The 18,765-nt window shown below is 40.8% G+C and overlaps 1 protein-coding gene across 1 annotated transcript; it reads right to left on the minus strand.

Annotated features, from left to right (window-relative positions):
- Positions 1-1,199: 1,199 nt before the first annotated feature.
- Positions 1,200-11,858, minus strand: ESD (esterase D). The gene is made up of 9 exons (XM_058045644.1): positions 11,792-11,858; positions 10,335-10,410; positions 9,312-9,400; positions 7,876-7,974; positions 5,208-5,332; positions 4,761-4,880; positions 4,486-4,584; positions 2,505-2,672; positions 1,200-1,423 (listed from the first exon to the last, which is right to left on the minus strand). Exons 2-9 carry the CDS (start codon positions 10,400-10,402, stop codon positions 1,343-1,345), a joined length of 849 nt encoding a protein of 282 aa, XP_057901627.1. The 5' UTR covers positions 10,403-10,410; positions 11,792-11,858; the 3' UTR covers positions 1,200-1,342.
- Between the last annotated feature and the right edge of the window lie 6,907 nt (positions 11,859-18,765).

Here is an 18,765-nt window from a genome sequence, read left to right on the forward strand (position 1 = left end):
ACAGATTCTCCTAGATTCCAATTTCTCTAAATGGAGTGTCTTTACCTTAGTGAACAGGTGAATTTATGGGCTGTCCTTTTTCACATTTGATAGGGGATTTTGGAAGCAGAGGATCCCTCTGCAATAATTTCCTTCTGGAGAGCTCTTGCAATGCACACAGTTGTATCTTCCCAGCCTTCAAAGCTTAATCATAAATTATTAGATGCAAGACTGATATAAATCAATGCATAATTTAAGGCTGTCACCAGCACCAGCCTCCCTGTAACTTAGAATCTAGCAGGAACCAGAGACACAGGAGATCATTCAGCATTGCCTAAAAAGAAACCCATCCTACATCTGTGGTAGCATTTCCTCTGGCAAGGGTGAGCCAAGGTTTGAGCAAGGATTCAGGTCCAGCTGAGCCTGAGAAAGCTGAGTTCACAGGTGATTACTTGCTGCTTTCTGGAACAATCTGTGTTCTTGTCCAAGGTAGCTGGCAGAATTATATCACCAAGAGCTATTTTAGATCTACAACTGTCAGGACTAAATTCTGCCATCTTTTGTAAAATAAGTATACTTTATTTCAGCCATGAGATACTAGATATTTAGACAGCAATTGCTTTTTTCAGATCTATTTAGCAGTTTCTTCTCAGTCCTGTCACATCTAAGATACACACTACAAGTTTTTCACACTCTAAGAATCAAAGGACAAGTGGAGAAAAAATCCTTTTTAGTACAGACTGCTTCCCTCACAGGTTTTTTAAGTGGTCTTTTCTATAAGTATCATCCATGGAATACTCCAGATCATTTGCTTGATAAGGCACAGGACAGTAAACAACTGTGCACAGCAGGCGTCTGTCTGCATTCTCCACCAGACCTTGTCCTTGGAAGGTATTTACACAGGCAAAACACCTAACACTTCAGATTAATTAAGGAGCTTGATTAGCTGTGCCACTAACAACTTCCTTCCTATTAAAGGCTGAAGTAAACCCCAGTAATTAATTAGCTGAATGGGCACACTGTTGTTAATGACAGGCTTTGCACAGTTGCACTAGAAGCTGTCTGCAGGTGCCACATCCACACCCACACTCATGGTGTGAAAGGCACTCATCTGCTGGCTTACATTTTGACCCAAAATGCAGCAGATGTAACTTCATGGCATCAAGAGTTTCCCAAGCATGCAAGAACACTCCCAATACTTACTCTAAAGCACACACATCAAATTAAGGGGAACTTTTATTTTTCTTAGAAGTACAATCAGAAGAGCTCCATTTTACAAACATTACTTCAGCAAATGATTTTTGTTTAGTTCACCACTATCTCTTGATTCATATTGTCCAGGCAGCACTCGCATCCAAATGGTTCAAGCATTGAGGTATTTTGCATGGTGTTTGATGTGGTCATTAATAAATGAAGCAATGAAATAATAGCTGTGATCATAACCCTAGAAAAGAACAACAATAAAGAAATCAGCAGAGAACATACCCCTCATGATAAAGTAATCATGCTAAGCTCTCTTAAAGAAAATGTAATGATTCTCCTGGTTTTATCCATCTTAAGAAATACCTGGAATATATATAAAAATGGCAAGGGATACATAACAGGCTAAGTACAGATGAGCACTAGGAAGCTGAACAAACAGAACGTCCCTTAACCTGCCCAGACCTGGGCCTGTAAGCTGGAGATGGGTAACAGCAAGGCTCAGCTGCAGCAAGTCCCTCCTGCCAGAAACAAGAACAATGCCTCCCAGGCACTGTTCTTCTGGTAAAACACAGGGGGGATAAAGGAGAGCACTGCCCAGGTCTGAGTTACTGCTCCATCACTGTGCTGAAATGTCACCCTCTGGTCCACAGCCCTACATCAGCGCTAACTCTGTCTTTAGGTGCAAGGCTTATGATAAAGCAGAGAGGAAAATCCTTCACTCTCCACAACTGAGCTCCGCACTGGGTCTGGGTGGAAGTTGCCAGTGGCTTACAAGGACTCCACTGCTCTCAGGACAGTCTTGTTCTGGGTCACTGTGCTACAGGTAAGAGTGATGTGAAGCCATGGGTCTTTACATGAATCTAGGATATCAAGCAGTTCCACCCCTTCCCTAATTTACACAAACACATGCAAACGAAATATGAAGTTTTATGGCAAACAGTAAACCCACAGCACAGATAAGGGGTGCAGCAGAAGGCCACGTCTCACTTTGGCTGTACAGTGACTGCAATACTCATTAGAAGTGATTGCTGCTGTGTCTCCACCCGAGCACCGGCAGCCCCGCGCAGGGATCAGCCTGTCCAAGCTGGAAGCACGACGGCACCTAGTGGTGACGCGCGGCTGAGCCGGGTGGGTGATGCACACCTTGATGGCCCATGCGACGACAGGAAAGTGTCACTTCTCACCCTCCTCCTTCTCAAGTGGCCAGGGACAGACCCACAGTGAGAGCAGGCCTGCCCCCTTACAGACACTCTTCACTGCCTGCTGTACAGAACCAAAAATCACAAAGAATCTGACAACCAAGGAGTGCAGGAGCAACTTGCCTGCTGCAGCCTGAAGACTACTGGGACTTTCCGCTCGGTGCAGGCGGCGATGAAGTTATCGGGCAGTAACTGGCCTGCAGACAGGAACTGGTCATCTTTGCCTTGGTCAATCAAGATGTCCAGGCGAGCGCCCGAGTAGGACTTCACAAGCTGTGTGGCATCATAGGCCTGCAGAAATCAAACAGAAATTACTTCAGTTACGTGTCTTTCACTGGCTTCAGTTTGTTGACTGCAGGAAAAGAATGGCACAGACAGAGCCCTGGGCAGTGTTGCTCAGGACACCAAGCTGCACTTTGGAAGAACGAAAAACCAGGAAAAATCCAGGCAACTGAAAAGTAATACCCATTGCTTTAAAAAGGGCAAATGTATCAGCTAGATAATTACCAAGTTGGCAGTTTAACCAAACAGCACATCCAGCCCAGGGCTGACTTCCTACAGAATGGAAGAGCAGCCATATAGTCAGTACTAATTCACACTCTTCTGCAGAAATTAGATCCTGCTGAAAAAACTTGGTGTCTTGGTGTATTTATTCTGGCAGCTAGAAGTCAAAATACCAGTGTGGCACAGCTAAGCTCATGAGCAGGCATTTAACCTGAAGGCTCCCATGATGATTTGACCAAGAAAATTTGGTTTCACTGAGAAACAAATTAAAAACTCTAAACATATATGTATCAGAATGTAATTAAGATGTGGAACATGTTACCCATGGGGTCCTGTGCTTATTACATGCTCAAAATAAACAACTCCTTTAAAAAGACAGCAAAGTGTTTAAATACTGTGGAGAAGACCAATCACCAATGGACAGCAAAATCCAAAGTCCTACACCAAGGCATCAGAGCCATCCTTCCAGGATGCCACCAGATCCAGAAATGACACTATAATGGAAGTGGGAGCTTGGGTCCAGCCCAGCACTGTGGCCATGGTATCAAGTTATCCTGACCATATTTACATGGCAGTTTTAAGGCAAACTAGAGAGATCAGAGGTTGTATATCTGTTTCAAAGGCAGATCCAGATCCTTTCAAAGGTATGCTCCTGATGACTGCTGTTGATCTATTGGACTAGGTTTGCAGAAGCACTCCAAAACAATTTAAGGGGACAGAAAACAGGTTTTTGGGAGGTTGTTTTATTTTGCTTCACAACAAATCCATTACACTAATTCTAAGCAAGTTTAACTGGTGTTTTCTAAATACACAAACTACTCAATTAACAATTAGAAAAGCAGAGAACACTCTCCAATCCTGTAAAGTTTTAATCAGACCTGGAAGTCTTCCTAAGACATACTTTAATCCAATTTACAAGGGACTGCATTGCAGCTTGTGCTTATTTACAAGGAAATCTGAGTACATGGTCACAACAATCCCTTCTAAGTTAATTATAAAAATACAGTGCAATGTTCAAGTTGAGATTAAAAATACTGAAGGGCTGCCCAAATAATGCAGCAACCATGCAGACAAACATTTTTATGTCTTAGCTATTCATATACAACTACTGATATCTCCAAATTAAGGTCCTGGAGCTAAAATCTAACTTTGTCTACTTTAATGCTGTTCTGCAGGATTCCAATTTCCAAGTGTCTGCCAGGCTCCTCTTGGAGGCCTCCCACAGGCTGCCCCTGCAAGATGTCATGAGGCTCATCAGGCTGAACAGTTTGCAGCAGTCTCTCTTCAAAATACAAAATATACTACAAAAATACACTGCTCACAATTGTTCTCAGCCCAGACTTTTAAATCTTCATAAAACTGGGAGGAATGTAGTTGATTTGATGAGAGGCCTGTATCTCATTAAATTTTCATAAGCACCCTAAGGCAACAGCAAGTCCCTCCTGCCAGAAACAAACAATGCTTTTCTGTGCTTAGGGGTGCAGTAGAATATCAGTACCAGCTCATGGGCAATCCAGAATTTTTTTCCAGGCTCCTGCTGTGAGGTATTTACAGATCACTCATTCATCTGTCATTAAAGAACTGCAGCTGCAACACATACCTCCCATTTGCTTGCATCTGGTCCCAGATATCCACCAAGGGCTTTCTTCCCCCACTGACACTGAATTGGGTTGCAGATAGGAGCAAATGCTGACACAGACTGTTCAGAAAGACAGCAGCAAAAAACCAAAAATTATGTAACAATGAACAGCGACAAATGAAATTATTTTTATATTTAATGCCCTCAAAGAACTCAGTATTATGTTTTCTTCTGTCACATTTACAGAAATCTATATAAGCATTAGTATACCTCATATAAACTATAATTCATATTACTTTGTACTTCCCAGGATTCTTCAGAGCAAGAATAAGAGCTCCATGACCTCCCATGGAATGCCCAAAAATAGACATCCGTTCAGGGTCAGTTGGAAAATTGGCATTTATTAGTTTAGGCAGCTGTAAAGGAAACAAAAGCATAATAAAAATAATGTTAAAGCAACTTGAGTATGTTTAAGAAAAAAGCACACAACTAACCAACTTTTAATGCCACTGAAACCAAAGGCAATCTCTGGTTGTAGCCTGACATTTGTGATCATGGCCTGAAAGCAGCTTGAAGGGGAACGTGAAATCAAAAGGAAACAGTTGAGCTGATAATAAGTAACCCAAAGTATCTCTCTAGAAACTCCCATAACCTTGTAACACAAGAAGTGGGAATTTCCTATGACTGAGCCACACCCCTTTATCTTACCCAGCAACACCAGGAGAACCCAACAGCCCATTTACCTCATCCTTTATGTAGGAATACATCCTGTAGTTTGTTTTCCAGGGATCTTCAGTGGCATCCACATAAAAACCAGCACCGGTGCCAAAATCCCAGCTTTCATCTTCTCCTTCAATATTGCAGCCACCTAGCATGACAAATCTTTACTTTACTGCATGTTCAGAATTGGAGAGCCTGCCATACAAATCAGACTCGCAAGTTTCTCAATCACATCTCTACCCCTTCAACTATAAAACAATTCAGATTTTAATTCATTAGTACAATGTTTTCAAGTGCTATTTCAACACTTTCAAAATTACACTTATATAATACCTACAGATATATCCAATTCTAAAGAGTGTATCTCCATAAATAGATATAGCATATACATGTCTTCTAAATTATTTCTGTTAAGCTTTGTCCAATTTACTCAGGAACTTAATCAAAAGTTGGCACTTGTTAATTGGGGCTACCATCTTATTTCAGCCATTAGACCTGTGTGACAAACAGAAGAAAATTTCTTTTTTCCCCAGAATGACAGAACCATGATTCACCAAATGGTGTGTCCAAGCCAGTTTATGTGCTTTAAATAACGCCTGCTACACCTCCCTTTATAAGATTCTCCAGAAGAATAATTCACTATTCCTATCATTTCACAAATCCACCTTTTCTGCAATTCATTTCATTTCTCCCACCCATAATTTCCATGAAACTTACATAATTTCTTCTTTGAATACCTGCAGGATTGTATCCTCTTTTCCAAGGCTACACTTTCAAACTAAATTTGCAAATGTATTCTTGAAAGTCAGTACATCCCACCCAGTCCTCCCTTTGCTTAGTCTGTGACTGACCAGCCTGGTCTGCAGAGCCTAATGTAATATTTCAGGGTATATGTGAGAGGAATGTTTTGGGGAAAGAGAGGCCATTATTTCCTACCTATTATTTTACCACAGTCAGATTACACTGCAAACCCACGTGTAACTCAGCAGTCCCTCACAATTTGTGCAGAGATGGCTGCTACCCTCCCACAGTGTGCAATCAGGTTTGTACAAGGATCAAAGCTGACTTTGCTCCAGTGACATGCCCTTGGACACTGAGTGATTCTGTAACTTAACAGTCCAGCAATCACAGGGACTGGGGTGCTTAAACATGTTGGATGTAAGGAGTCTGTCTTCAGTACCTCAGACATGGACAGAAACTCAGGAAGTCCTGACAGGCAATGAAGGCATAGTGCTCATTATGCTAAAAAAAACTTTCAGGAAGCCTTGAAAAAAAGAAATTTGAAAAGGAATCTGCACAACATTGCTCAGTATACCTGTGTGGAAAAACAAACCCCTTCAAAGTAGGAAAAGTGAAGTCTATCAAGGCCTGACTGAGGGTCTGTAATGACAAGTATTTAATGATTTCATGCAGTCTTTTTCCACATCCAGATACATCTCCTGGCTCTTGGAAGGTAATTCTCATGCACTACATAATTAAAATGTATATGTAAGCATTTTCAATACCTCTCAGCTCATAATTATATTTGAATTGCTTTTCACTTGTTTCTCCAGACAGCTCAAACTGACTTAAGAACATTTGGGGTCTCTGAGCTAAAATTTAAGGGAATCATATGAAGCTCATACCAAAACTCATTTAAATAGTAGAGCAATCCTTATCAGTCATTAGGCTAAAAGGCAAAAGAGAAGCTGCCACGAGGGACTTAAAATAAATTGGACAAAGCAATGACCTATGCAAAGGCAGTTACACATTGATGGAGACAATTTACACAGATAGTACCAAAAACAAGTTCCAGTCCAAATACCCAACATGAATAAAGCAAAGGTTAGTTGCCCATCTCTAGCCTGCAGCAAATAGAAACAACAAAGTGTGAAGTTCATTCATTCACAAATTTTGCTCTTCTCTCCCTCTTCTTCATTAGACGCATGTATTTACATTCTTTGACCTAACACAACTTCAAAACCTAGATGTAAAAAATACTTTATGGAAAGAACATTGCATCTTTTCCATAATGCCTGCAGTCAGATGCAATTCATTAAAGCTTGGTAAATATTAGAAGGCTGACACCTTTGTTTACAATACTCATGAGACTGTGGCAGAATCCAACAAATACAAAGCAATTAATCCGCAGTATTTCCAATAACTGCAGATCCACCATTTTCAGATTTCCCATAACATAAGCTCAGCCTTATACAAATAACAGCACATAATTTAAAAAATCCATCAGTGGTCTGTTGTAGCTGCAGGGTAAAAGGGTTTCTAGTTTGCTTTTCAAGTATTGTAATCCTCTGAAGGCTTATATTTAATTTGCTTTAGAAAACAAAATACAATTAAGAGCAAGCATTGCATCTTTGTGTGGCAACACAGTTCTGCAGGTTTCATAGGGTGTCAGCAAGAATTCTAACAAGACACATTTGTTGTTTCACTTTTCTTCCCTCTCCTCATCTGTGCTGAACTCTAGAGCCCCTCTGTTCTAGTTTTAGTGCCACAACAAAAAATTCCAATGTCAAAACCTCACTGCCTCACTATTAAGAACATATACAATGTTATCTGGTGAACAATGCAGGTGTGCAGAGGTCAATTCTGACTCGGGTGGGCAACACACATTTCAGCACACTGCAGCACCCCTTTCTCTGAGGACAGAAGTGCCCTTCAGTGTCATGACAGTCAGCATTCCCTTGTGGAACTCACGTGGGCTGGTGTCCGGTGCCACCACAATGAGGCCGTGCTCGGCTGCCGCCTGTTGGAACGCGGCTTTCGTTATGAAATTCTGCTCTGTGCAGGTCAGCCCTAGGGAAATAAAAACATCCTCGGTTACCCACTGCTCATGGCATTCTGGTTTCAAAACTCTTTTTGACAGAAAAGGTTTTAGTGCTTTCCAGCACTGTGCACTTAAACCCACTGACCACAGGCATTTGCTAAGGCTGACACTGTTAACTTCTGACCCCTCATCCTCCAACTACATTTTGCTTCGTACTGTCATCCCAGCTGTTTGCATTACACAATCACACATGTGGTCTGACAAATTCTACATACTTTAGACAGGATAAAGGGCCTGTGAGCACCCTGGCTCCAAAACCCACAGCAATACATGCCTTTTCTACAGCAGCAGGTCCAAATAAACTCCAGTTACAAATTAATTATATTTCACACCAATATTTCAATTTTGCTTCACTATGCAAATTGAGAGGAGTTAATGAGTCTAGTTTTCTCTGAGGAAAAGTTGCCAGTAACCTAATTTGACTGATATATTGCCCAAGATAATACAGTTTACATTCAATAAAATAAACGTGCTGCATGGCTTAGACTTCTTCAGACAATTTTGATGTTCCTAACTTCAAATATAAACATTTTTACCCAGCCCACTGTCATGACACAAATTAGACGCACCAGGTACTTTGTGACAAGGAACACAAGTCTCCACACTAACAGTCCTGGTGTCCAACTTTCTGAACACAAGTCTCAATAAAGCAACTCCTCAAATTGCAGAACAGAGTTTCTGCTTTTTATTTTGAATAAAAGACAAAATAATTTAATTAATTAATTTTTGATGAGACAACTTCACACCTGCTGCACAAGCCTCTTCAGCCCCTGGCCCTTTCTGATCCCATAAGTTTACTTCCCACCAGACATGCCTGTGCTGAGGCAGCTGACAGCACCTCTCTTTCCAAGTTCACCAGTTGCTTCCTGCAAAGTTGTACTCGGAACAAGGTAGAGACCACAGGACAAATGTGCTGGCTTCCATGGGCTCTTTGCACACCCCTACTCTGTCAGCTGAAGCAGTTTTAAGAAAAAGAAAGAGCAGGAGGTGTCCCAATGGGAAGGCCTTACAGGAGAACCTTCATAGATACACTTTGGACCTAAAGGTAGGAACATTTTAGAACAAAAGGGTAGAACACTTTGAACACAGAGCATTTTAGAACACAACCTGGTAGGCTACTCCCAAGCTGCATTCTGATTTATCACAGCACATTCAAACTAAGTGTGCCTTCCAGAAGATGAGCTTCTGTAGAATCCAAGAGCTGCCACTGCAGTACCTCTACATTAAGTTTTCAGCAACCGTAGTGCATTAGTTTAAAAATGCTTAAGATTGTATTTTTGAAGTTACTAAGACTCATGTTACTTACCCGAGAGCCAATACAGCACAGGACACTTCCCAGTTTCAGCTTTTGGAGGCAAGTAGATTCCAAATTTCATTTTGCATTTTAGCTCTGCACTGTATTAATAAAATATTCCTTGTTATCACCACTACCTAATTAACAAGACCACTACCATTAAAAAAAGGAATCAGTGGACCTGTGCATTTCATTGAAAGGCAGATCTGGTCAGTGAATTGTAACAACTAAGTTAAAGGAAGGGAAAATCAATTTTTAAGCTCAGCCTCACATTCTAGATTTGGCAACAGCTAATTTTTCAACCTTGTTCTGAATATACTTAAAACAGAAACTTACAAAAGTCTCTGTTAAGCCACATTTTCACAGTGCTGCTAACTGAGAACAGGTTGAAAATCAAATTTTGAATCCCAGCAATACTTGGCTTGAGCTTTGGCAATCAAATTGCAAAGCAATTTTTACTGAAGAACATATCCACATGAGTTGCACAACATAAAAAGCACAGTATGTGCCAGCAAGGGAGGTTTTCAATCTACTAAGTCTAACAAGTCTAAGACCAATTAGTTGCTCAATTAATGCTAAAGCCGAAAACTATCAATAAACTCTTATCTAAGCACAGCTGATGGTTTTATTTTTATTTGGACCAAAATTTTTTAAAAGTTTGGTTTTATACACCTTCAATAAACAAGAATCTATTCACTGAGTCACTGCTCACAGCACTTTGCCAGAGTGCACAGAAGTAAGAGACCCAGTAGCAAGTGGAACTTTGCAAACATAACTCTGTGTTGCAAACAGGACAACCCAAAGTAACCAAGCTCCATTTCCAAAGGTAAAAGTACCAGCTTCCCACCTCAGCTCTGCAGCACTAAATATACTAGATTATGTTAAACATTAACACAGAAATTCAAGAGCACAGCCAAAGCAGCAGTAGACATTATTCCTGACTGAAATATGGATATTAGTGAAAGCATGCTGTTTTCCTGCAGACTGAAAACACTGCCCCAAGCTAAACACCTTGCTTGCTTTAGTGGTGTTTACCTGTCATGTTCAAACACCTTCTGGAAACCTTCAAAGCATTTGTTGCTGGAAACCTGTTTCAGCGCCATGATTTTAACTGGAGGGGGAAAAAAAAGCAAAACAAAAAAAAAGAAGAAAGTTAAATTTCAAAATAAAACAATCCTGGTCTTAGACTTTTTGAGAACAGAAGAGTTAAATACAACTTGTAGTATCTTTGCTTAATGTTACCGTTTCTCAGAAGAATTTCATGCACACACTTTCATTAACTTTCTATTTCCCCACAAAAAAGGGACAGGGGAGGCTGAACTCTTGTGAGCAGAATGGGCAAAGCTTACCTGCTTTTCTATACACCCACAGCTCCAACGACCTTTTCCTCAACACTAACTGTGGCTTGCTCTTCGGCTACCAAAAAAGCCACATTCCCAATGTGCTGTGGTTAAGGCTGTAACTTCCACAATTACCATGCAGGAAAAAAACCTGTCCCACCTTTCCTTCTCTTGTGTGTGACAGTATCCAGCCACTAACTGCCACAATGCTGAGCCTTATTCTCATCTTTGATAGAAGTTAACTACCACATTCTAACAGTCTGTGGGACAGCAGAAACAGAGGAGCAGAAGGCTTATTTCCACAGTGAAGAGTACAAGCAAAGGAGAGCCACGGGAGTTTTAGAACAGCTGGTAGTGCAGGTGTGCTACAGAAACAAGGGAAGGCTGACACAAAAGTGGTCACTGTCAGCTTGCACGGGGCAGTAAGGCCAAGCAGGGAACTGAAAGGTGAACAGACTGCAGGGTCACAGAATCGCAGAATATTCTGAGTTGGAAGGAACAAGCGGGGATCATCGAGTCCAGCTCCCTGCCCTGCTCAGCATCATCCCCAAGTGTGACACCAGGTGCTGAGAGCACTGTCCAAATGCTTCCTGAACTCTGTCAGGCTGGTGCTGTGACCACTTCCCTGGGGAGTGCTCCAGTGCCCAGCCACCCTCTGGGAGAAGAACCTTTTCCTGATATCCAACCTAAACCTGCTCTGACACAACTTCAGGCCATTCCCGCGGGTCCTGTCACCGGCACACCAGAAACTTCTGAGGGGAGCCCCGGTAACGTCAGACCAGGTAACAATGTCAAAACAAGCGTCCCATCCCTCACACCTGCGCGCTCCTACGGGGCACCGGGCAAGGAGAACCTCGCAGCAAGGAGAGCCCTCGGAGGCTCAGCGTTGTCCCCACAGGGCTGAGGCTGAGGGCCGCCCGCCCGGCAGCGCCTCACCGCCATGGCACGGAGCGCCGCCAGGGCCCGGGCCCGCCTCGGGACGGCCTTTTCCCCGCAGCCAGCCCTGCCCGCTGCGCCACGGCGCTCCCCTGTGCCTCCATTGCCGCCCTCCCGCCTCCGCCAGCCCGCATGGCCCAGGCGCTGTCGCCGTCGCCTCCCCGCCCTCCCGGCCCGTCCTCGCTGCCATTCCCGGTGCCATTCCCGCTGCCTTACCGCGGCAGAGCGGCGGGAAGGGGCGGCCCTGTGTGGAGGCGGCTCCTTCTCCCGCCCCGGGGCCGGCCCGCACCGCCCCCGCCCGCCATGGCCGTGCCGGGCCCGGCCTCCCTCGGGGTCGCAACGCGTCAAAACGCGTGTAAACATTTTACTGAAAACAGTTGCTGTGAAAAATGCGGTTTTTGTGTTTGGCTTTTCGCAAATATTAAAATGAATATTATATGTGTTATGTTAGAAAGTTATGCTGTATTAATTTTCTTAAGTAGTGTGTTAAATATAGTTTTAGGTTGTAACATAATGTTAAAATAGAAACTATGTATGTGAGATACTTTTTAAAGAAAGGAATGAGGTATTCGCACCAGATAGCAGCCACAGGACGCCTAAATCTTTCAGAGAAAAATAATTTATTGCTCCACTATCAGAAGAAAATTCTTCCTGCCTCGATCAGCTGTGAAAACAACATTAGGATTCAGAGGACGAAGCTGACACTGACCAGACAGAATCCTGTGTTTGAATGGAATTTATGCATCATGTATGAGATGTATGAATGTGCAACAGGCTATTACTTTTAAGTGTTAATCCTCTGTTAACTTGGGTCCTTTTTCAGGCTTATTTTGCTCAGAAAAAGGTACCTGGACCATCCATAACTCTTTGTTCTTATTGTCTCATATTGTCCAAATTTTTATTAGTCTAAGTATATTACTATTTTTATAACCATTTTATTACTATTAAACTTTTGAAATTTTAAAAACAAGTAATTGGTGTTTTTCACAGTTGCTTTATGATGTTTGGTCTTTATATACTTTGAAGTCTAATCAAGAAAGGAGATTTAATCCGTGAAACAGCAGCGAACAAGCTCTAATTGATGTCCAGGTGCTAGAAAGACAAATTGCTTGTTGGTAGAATTGCCTTGTTAAATTTTAGGGCTTGACATGTTTCAGTGGTCTGAGACCTCGGGAGAGGTTAGCAAAGCTTGGGGACAGGGATGTGCTGCTGATAGTGGGCACAAAGAATGCAGAATTCACAGGCCACAAGGACATTTGGCAGAACTCCTAGGACAGGGAAGAAAATAACAAAGAAAACTCATTAACTGTGCTGAAATCAGTGCTAATTGGGTAGAAGATAATTCTGATGGGGAGATTGTGACCATCGACTCGCAACCTACTGACTCAAGAAATGCACCAGAGAATCCATAATAGTGAACTATTCAAAGCAGCCTTTGTGTTCCTGTCATGGTCCCTTGACCATTTCAAGGGGGAAAAGAAGTTGCTGAAGTGGCCTGAGCTGGGATCACTGCATTGTTCCCTTGCAAATGTTTTACTTCTCCTTAGGATTTCAGAGTTCTTCATAGCAGGTGCCACCAGACAAACTGCTGATTTTATAATAAATCCAAGTTCTAGTGTGGGTATTTTTCACTTTACTTGCAAGATCACAATGTAACAAAGATATTTGGCAGTGCTTCCATCTTATTCATAACCCAAATGATCCCACTTTGTGCTGGGCTTTCATTATTTATTTCTTTAATTTTAAATTTATTAATTTGCAGCTAAACATGCCTATCAGTTGTCAAAAAATGTCCTCAGCAAAGCTTCCTCCTACTTTGTAGTCTTGTACCATGTACTGCTTTGGTAGTAACTATTTTTGCCTATAACATTTTCCGGCCTTGACTTTTCCAATACCTTTTATATTATTGAATCCTAATTCTAGCAATGCACAAGTTGTGACAATTTTGTCCCCCCATTTCTTTCCATTCTTCCCCAGCAGATCCATTTGGACCACAGCTGCTGGACCCCAAATCTGGGCCTTGCATCCTTCTTCCAGAGCAATTTTCCTATTCTGCCTCTGTACTTGGATGTAGTTGGTCTCTGAGCTGTTTAAACCTCCTCATCTCAACTTTTCTTTTTCAAGCTGTGCTTAAATTACAATCAATCAAATTAAATTATGTACTTAAGTACTCTTCAGGTTGTTCCTTCCATTTCTATGTGCACATTTCGTAGCTCCCTAAATGTCTCTCACTAGCAAGAAAATGCCCAGTTAGTTATTTGAACTGAACTGTAGCCAGTCTGTTTTCTATCTTATATATATTATGTTTTATGTTAGATGTGTTACGTTGTTACACATATCTCATTTTCTCTGGTATCTGCAATTATTTATCTGCTGTCAGTGTGAAATCTGCCTATCTCAGGCAGTGATGCTGATCAGGTTTTGATGTGTTTGAGCTCTTCCTATCCAAGTGCATTAAATAACCTCTGACCTATTTACTCCCATTTCAGAGTGACCGTTCAGAAGGGTTCACCTGAGAGCTTGCTGATGAGTTTCCCTGGCCTCCCCACATCTCTGTGTCAAGATGTATGCATTATTTTTATGTCTTTTCAGTTAAAAATGGCTGAACATAAATGCATAGGTGAATGATGTGAGGGCTGTGTCTCAGCCCTTCAGAGAGCTGCTTTCATGGCACAGAACTGACACACCAGGATAGTGTAAAGAACAGTGTAAGGCAGAGGGAGCCAAGCTGGTGCGGTCTCTTCTGTGCTGAGGTATAGATCTTTCTAGTATCTTTGGTTATGGACATTTGTTTGACCTCAATTCCATTTCTGGATCCTTTCAGACAGCACCTGCAGTTCTCACCTGTGAATTCATTTTGTTTGCATTCCGCCTATCATTTCAGATTCTCTAAAAAATACCAAATGTGAAACAAGCTTCCTTTCCTTCATCATTAAAAGGTTTCTTATATGGTACAGCAGGGCAACCAGAAGAAATTAGGATATTAAAAGAATCACAGATGCTTACTTTGGAAAATATTTTGGCTTATGTACTCTTGCCTTGTTATATTACAATACAGCACATACTGTTCCAACACACTTTCTCTGTATTCTCTCTACACAGACAGTGCTTTGTACCATCTTACCACTCAGATCACTGGATGATCTCATGCAGTGGTGAGATATGATTTCACATCGTCCACCTAGAATTTCTCTTGGCATCAGTAAGAAAGTCTTTGCATTCTGTCAGAAAGGTTTTTGCCCTTTCACCATCTTTTCTGTACTTGGGGAAACATTACATTGGCTTCAACACTCCCAAACACATTTTTTGTGAAGCTTCCAGCAAGAAATTTCCACATTGCAGCCAAGCAGCCTGTATGTCTGTAAGCTTATGGCACCAAATTTTTCCTTTCCCATTTTCTTTGCAGTAAGTACAGTCTTTCCCTCAGCCATGCATCTGGCTACACACTTTTCTAATGTTCTAATACTTGTTGTGGTAGTCTGAATTCAGAGTGGTGGTTACTATCTTCCTCCTGCCTGCTTTTCAGTAATTTTTTCTCAACTTTTTGTATGTGATTTCATCATCACTTTGGTTATTCAGAGCTCTGAATTCACACTTCACTGTTGACTTTGCCAAGAGATTATTTGTTTGCTGTTCTTTTCTGTAAAGAACTTATCAGGTATTCTTTATAGCAATTGTTTATAATTAATTTAGAATTCTAATAAGATATTTATCTAAACTCTCTTAAACTGTTTTATGCCGTGCTATCAGTCATTTTCAAGAAACATATATGCTGGCAGCAGTGTCATCCATCAGCATATTTCATGCTGGCTGTATTGACACAACCTGTTTCAAGTCTTTAGCTTTTCATGGGAGAAAGTTTACGCAGGGAAAGAGAGAATTTTCTGCACAACTGTATTGTTATTCATTATCTTTATTATTTCCCCTTCCTTCTACATCCATCTATCTTTTACCTTTTATTCCTAGACGGAAGTTAGATCTGAGCTTCTTTTCTTTCTTTCCTACACATCCTCACTTTCTTTATCTGTGTACATTGAGGGTTTTTTCCTGCTTTGTTCTAATTCTTGATTTCATTATTTCCTTTCTGCTCATTAGTGTGTCGTTTGAGTCCCTAGGTATTTTGGGGACACAGCATTGTCCTTTGGTCTTGTTTGCACTGTCATCCCAGTTACATAGCTCCCCCGGCTCCTCTTTCACTTGGCTTTACCTTGGATTGGTGCTCCCTAAATGCACTGGGGGTCAGGAATGGCCTCAATAGCTCTGAGCTGCTATGAGGCTGAGCAGGTTCATAAATCCTCTTTGCAGAGAGGCTGTGGAAAATATATACACAGAAGATTTGCAGTTGCAGAAACAAGTAATTTGTGATAACAAAATAGAAGTAGTAATGTTTTTTGAAAAATTCTTTGTCCCTGGAGCAGTTAAAGCACTTACAACTTTTCCAAGGGAAAAAAACACCCAATCATGTTTCTTTTATCACAGTAATGTAAAAAATATTAATAATATTTTCTAATCACTTCAGAAAAATGGAAAATTAAACACATTGCAACTGGTATTAAATCAAGTGAGGAATATGCTCCTGATAATTCTGACAGAAAGTATCTTCCTCTTAATGTGTTACAATTAAAAATGAAGACGTCTTCTTTTTTCATAGTAAATTAATTGCACATATTTGTATTATGTCTTTTGTTTTCTATTTCTTTCTAGTACAGATTAATTTTGAACCTATGAAAAGTCTGCTTGTTTGAGAAATTTTTCCACATACAGTTTTAAATATCTCATGTATTTACTGAACCCTTGAGGCTGGTATTTTGAATTCAGATATTCAAGTACACTTTGATTATAGTTGCAGCTAAGGAAAGATATTGGCTGACAGGAATGTAATCATGAAGATCTGATTTAGCAAATGCCAAAGGACAAGTTTAAGTTCAATTTAAGCCAATAAATAATATAGTACAACATTAGGGCTTGTATTATTAATGGGAGCTGCTAGGAGAGGTGGAGGCATAAATGCCATTTGTTTAGGCTTGTGGTTGTCATTCCAAGGGAGACAGGCTTTACTTTAGGTCTTATGGAATAAGTTAAGATCAACACCAGCTGGCAGGCCTTGAACCTTACATGAGCCTTGAAGTAATACATGTACAGTAGACTTTCTTTCTTGGTTTTGGTGGACAGTTCAGGCCACAGACTTGAAGTCATTTATCAAAATCAGGGTCAAAGTAGCAGAGGGAGCTTTCATGTATATCATAAATTCTTCCTATGAGGATTATTTAAATCTATTATCTATAATGAGGTAAGACAGAGAGTCATGCAAAATTACAAGAAAAGATTACTTTAGAGAGCATGGATTTTAGAAAAGCTGAGGAAAAGTGTAATTTATTGCTGTCAAAGATGAGTATGGTAACATGCCTACATGGCTTTTGGAACAACTGACCTGATCCCCAGCAGAGAGAATATTTTTCAATAGTATTTATGACTCCTAGAGGGAGTACAGGCAATGAAAGGGTTGTACTTTCAATCCTTTAAGATGAAAAAGTAGAAGTAGATGCTTATATTGCCCAAAGAAAATTGGCAAAAAACTTGATTTTAAGAAAAGTCTTCTGAAAGTTAAAAAAAACCCAAAACCTTAAGGGGAACGAGTTTTCAATCACTAATATAGGGATTATTTAATTAGTGTCTAAAATGTCAAAATTAGTGTCTAAAAGATCAAGAAAACTAAAGGCAGGTCAGCCTTACCACCCTCTCAGGAAAGTAATGGGACAAATCCTCTTGGGAGCCATTTCCAGGTATACAGAGAACAAGAAGGTGAATAGGAATAGCCAACATGGATTTACCAAGAGCACAGCACACCTGACCAGTCTAATTACCTTCTGAATAGAAATATGCATCAATGGAAAAAGCAGGAGCAGTGGAAGTTGTATACATTATCAAGGGCTTGGAAAGAACTTCTAATAGGTCTCCTTTAAAAAGATTGGAGAAATAAGGTGGGCGGAAAATTGGCTTCATTGCTGGGCTCAGGGAGTATTGATCAGCTGCCAGAGTCCAGCTGCCAGAGTGACACTCCTCAGGGATTGATACAATGGACAGGACTGTTTAGTGTCTTTATTAGGGACCTGGGTGATGAGATGGAGGGCAGTCTGAGATTGTCGGTAAGAAAAAGCCACTCCTTGCAGTAACAAAGATAAAGAGAGAAGGATAATAGATCTTTAGGAAAAGAGGAGACTTCAGTTTAGAAATATATTCTGGAATTCTGGAAAAAAAATGTAAGTTACAGTGAGGAAGGGATTATTGATAATATAGGTCACTATTGATAATACAGCTCATTGAAAGAAAAGGAAAGAGCTTATTGATGTTGACAGTGACAGATCCACGGTGCAAAGCACTGTAGAAAAACCTATTGAAGCAAACCTTCTCACTTAAAGGGTTCACTGTCTACAAGACAGGAAGGAGGGAAAAATAATTTCTACACTTCTCATGTGGAGAACAGAAATGTTGACTTCCAGAGTGCAGCCATGGTGATTATGCTTCTGTGGAAACTTCAACCTCTATTTTATGCATAGTTATAGGCAGCAATTCCAAAAATTTTGGTGGTGTAACTGTTGGACTAGTCTGCTTCTGAATCCTGAGATTTTCTGCCTTGTTTGACCATGAATAGTTCCATCTTTCAAAAGAATTTCTGAAGTAGGTATCCTTCCTTGGATGAATTTTCAGGTCCTGTGTGCTGCTTTCCACACAGTAAAACACTTTTTTTTCTTGTGGGAATTATCAAATTGGAATTTTAAGATAATCTGCATTTCTTTGGGTCATTCAGGGTCTCACAACTGCTGTACTTCATCTTGGGAAGTGCCTTTATAAACCACTTTTGACCCAGATTTTTGCTAGTTCTACAAACCTAAAGGAAGTAAACCTGGCTCATTTCAAACACATAAATCTCAATTGCAATAACTGTGCATTGCTAGATTTTTCTTTTATGGGTCAATAGGAACTGCAGATTTCCAGATGTGTGTTTGAAATCTGTTTTCACTAGCATTGGAAAGTAGAGGTTTATGGGAAGGGGACCTTCATCCATGTCCTTTAAGTTTTGGGTTCTGTCCCTAGCTTACTGAGTGGCTTCTTTTGCTGATTTTATCTCACTGTACCTCAGTTGCCCATCAGCAAACAAGTCCCTAGCAACAGTTATCTCTTTCTGAAAA

Source organism: Melospiza georgiana, chromosome 2 (genome assembly GCF_028018845.1).
Source record: "Melospiza georgiana isolate bMelGeo1 chromosome 2, bMelGeo1.pri, whole genome shotgun sequence".
In the NCBI taxonomy this organism is placed as follows: Eukaryota; Metazoa; Chordata; class Aves; order Passeriformes; family Passerellidae; genus Melospiza; species Melospiza georgiana.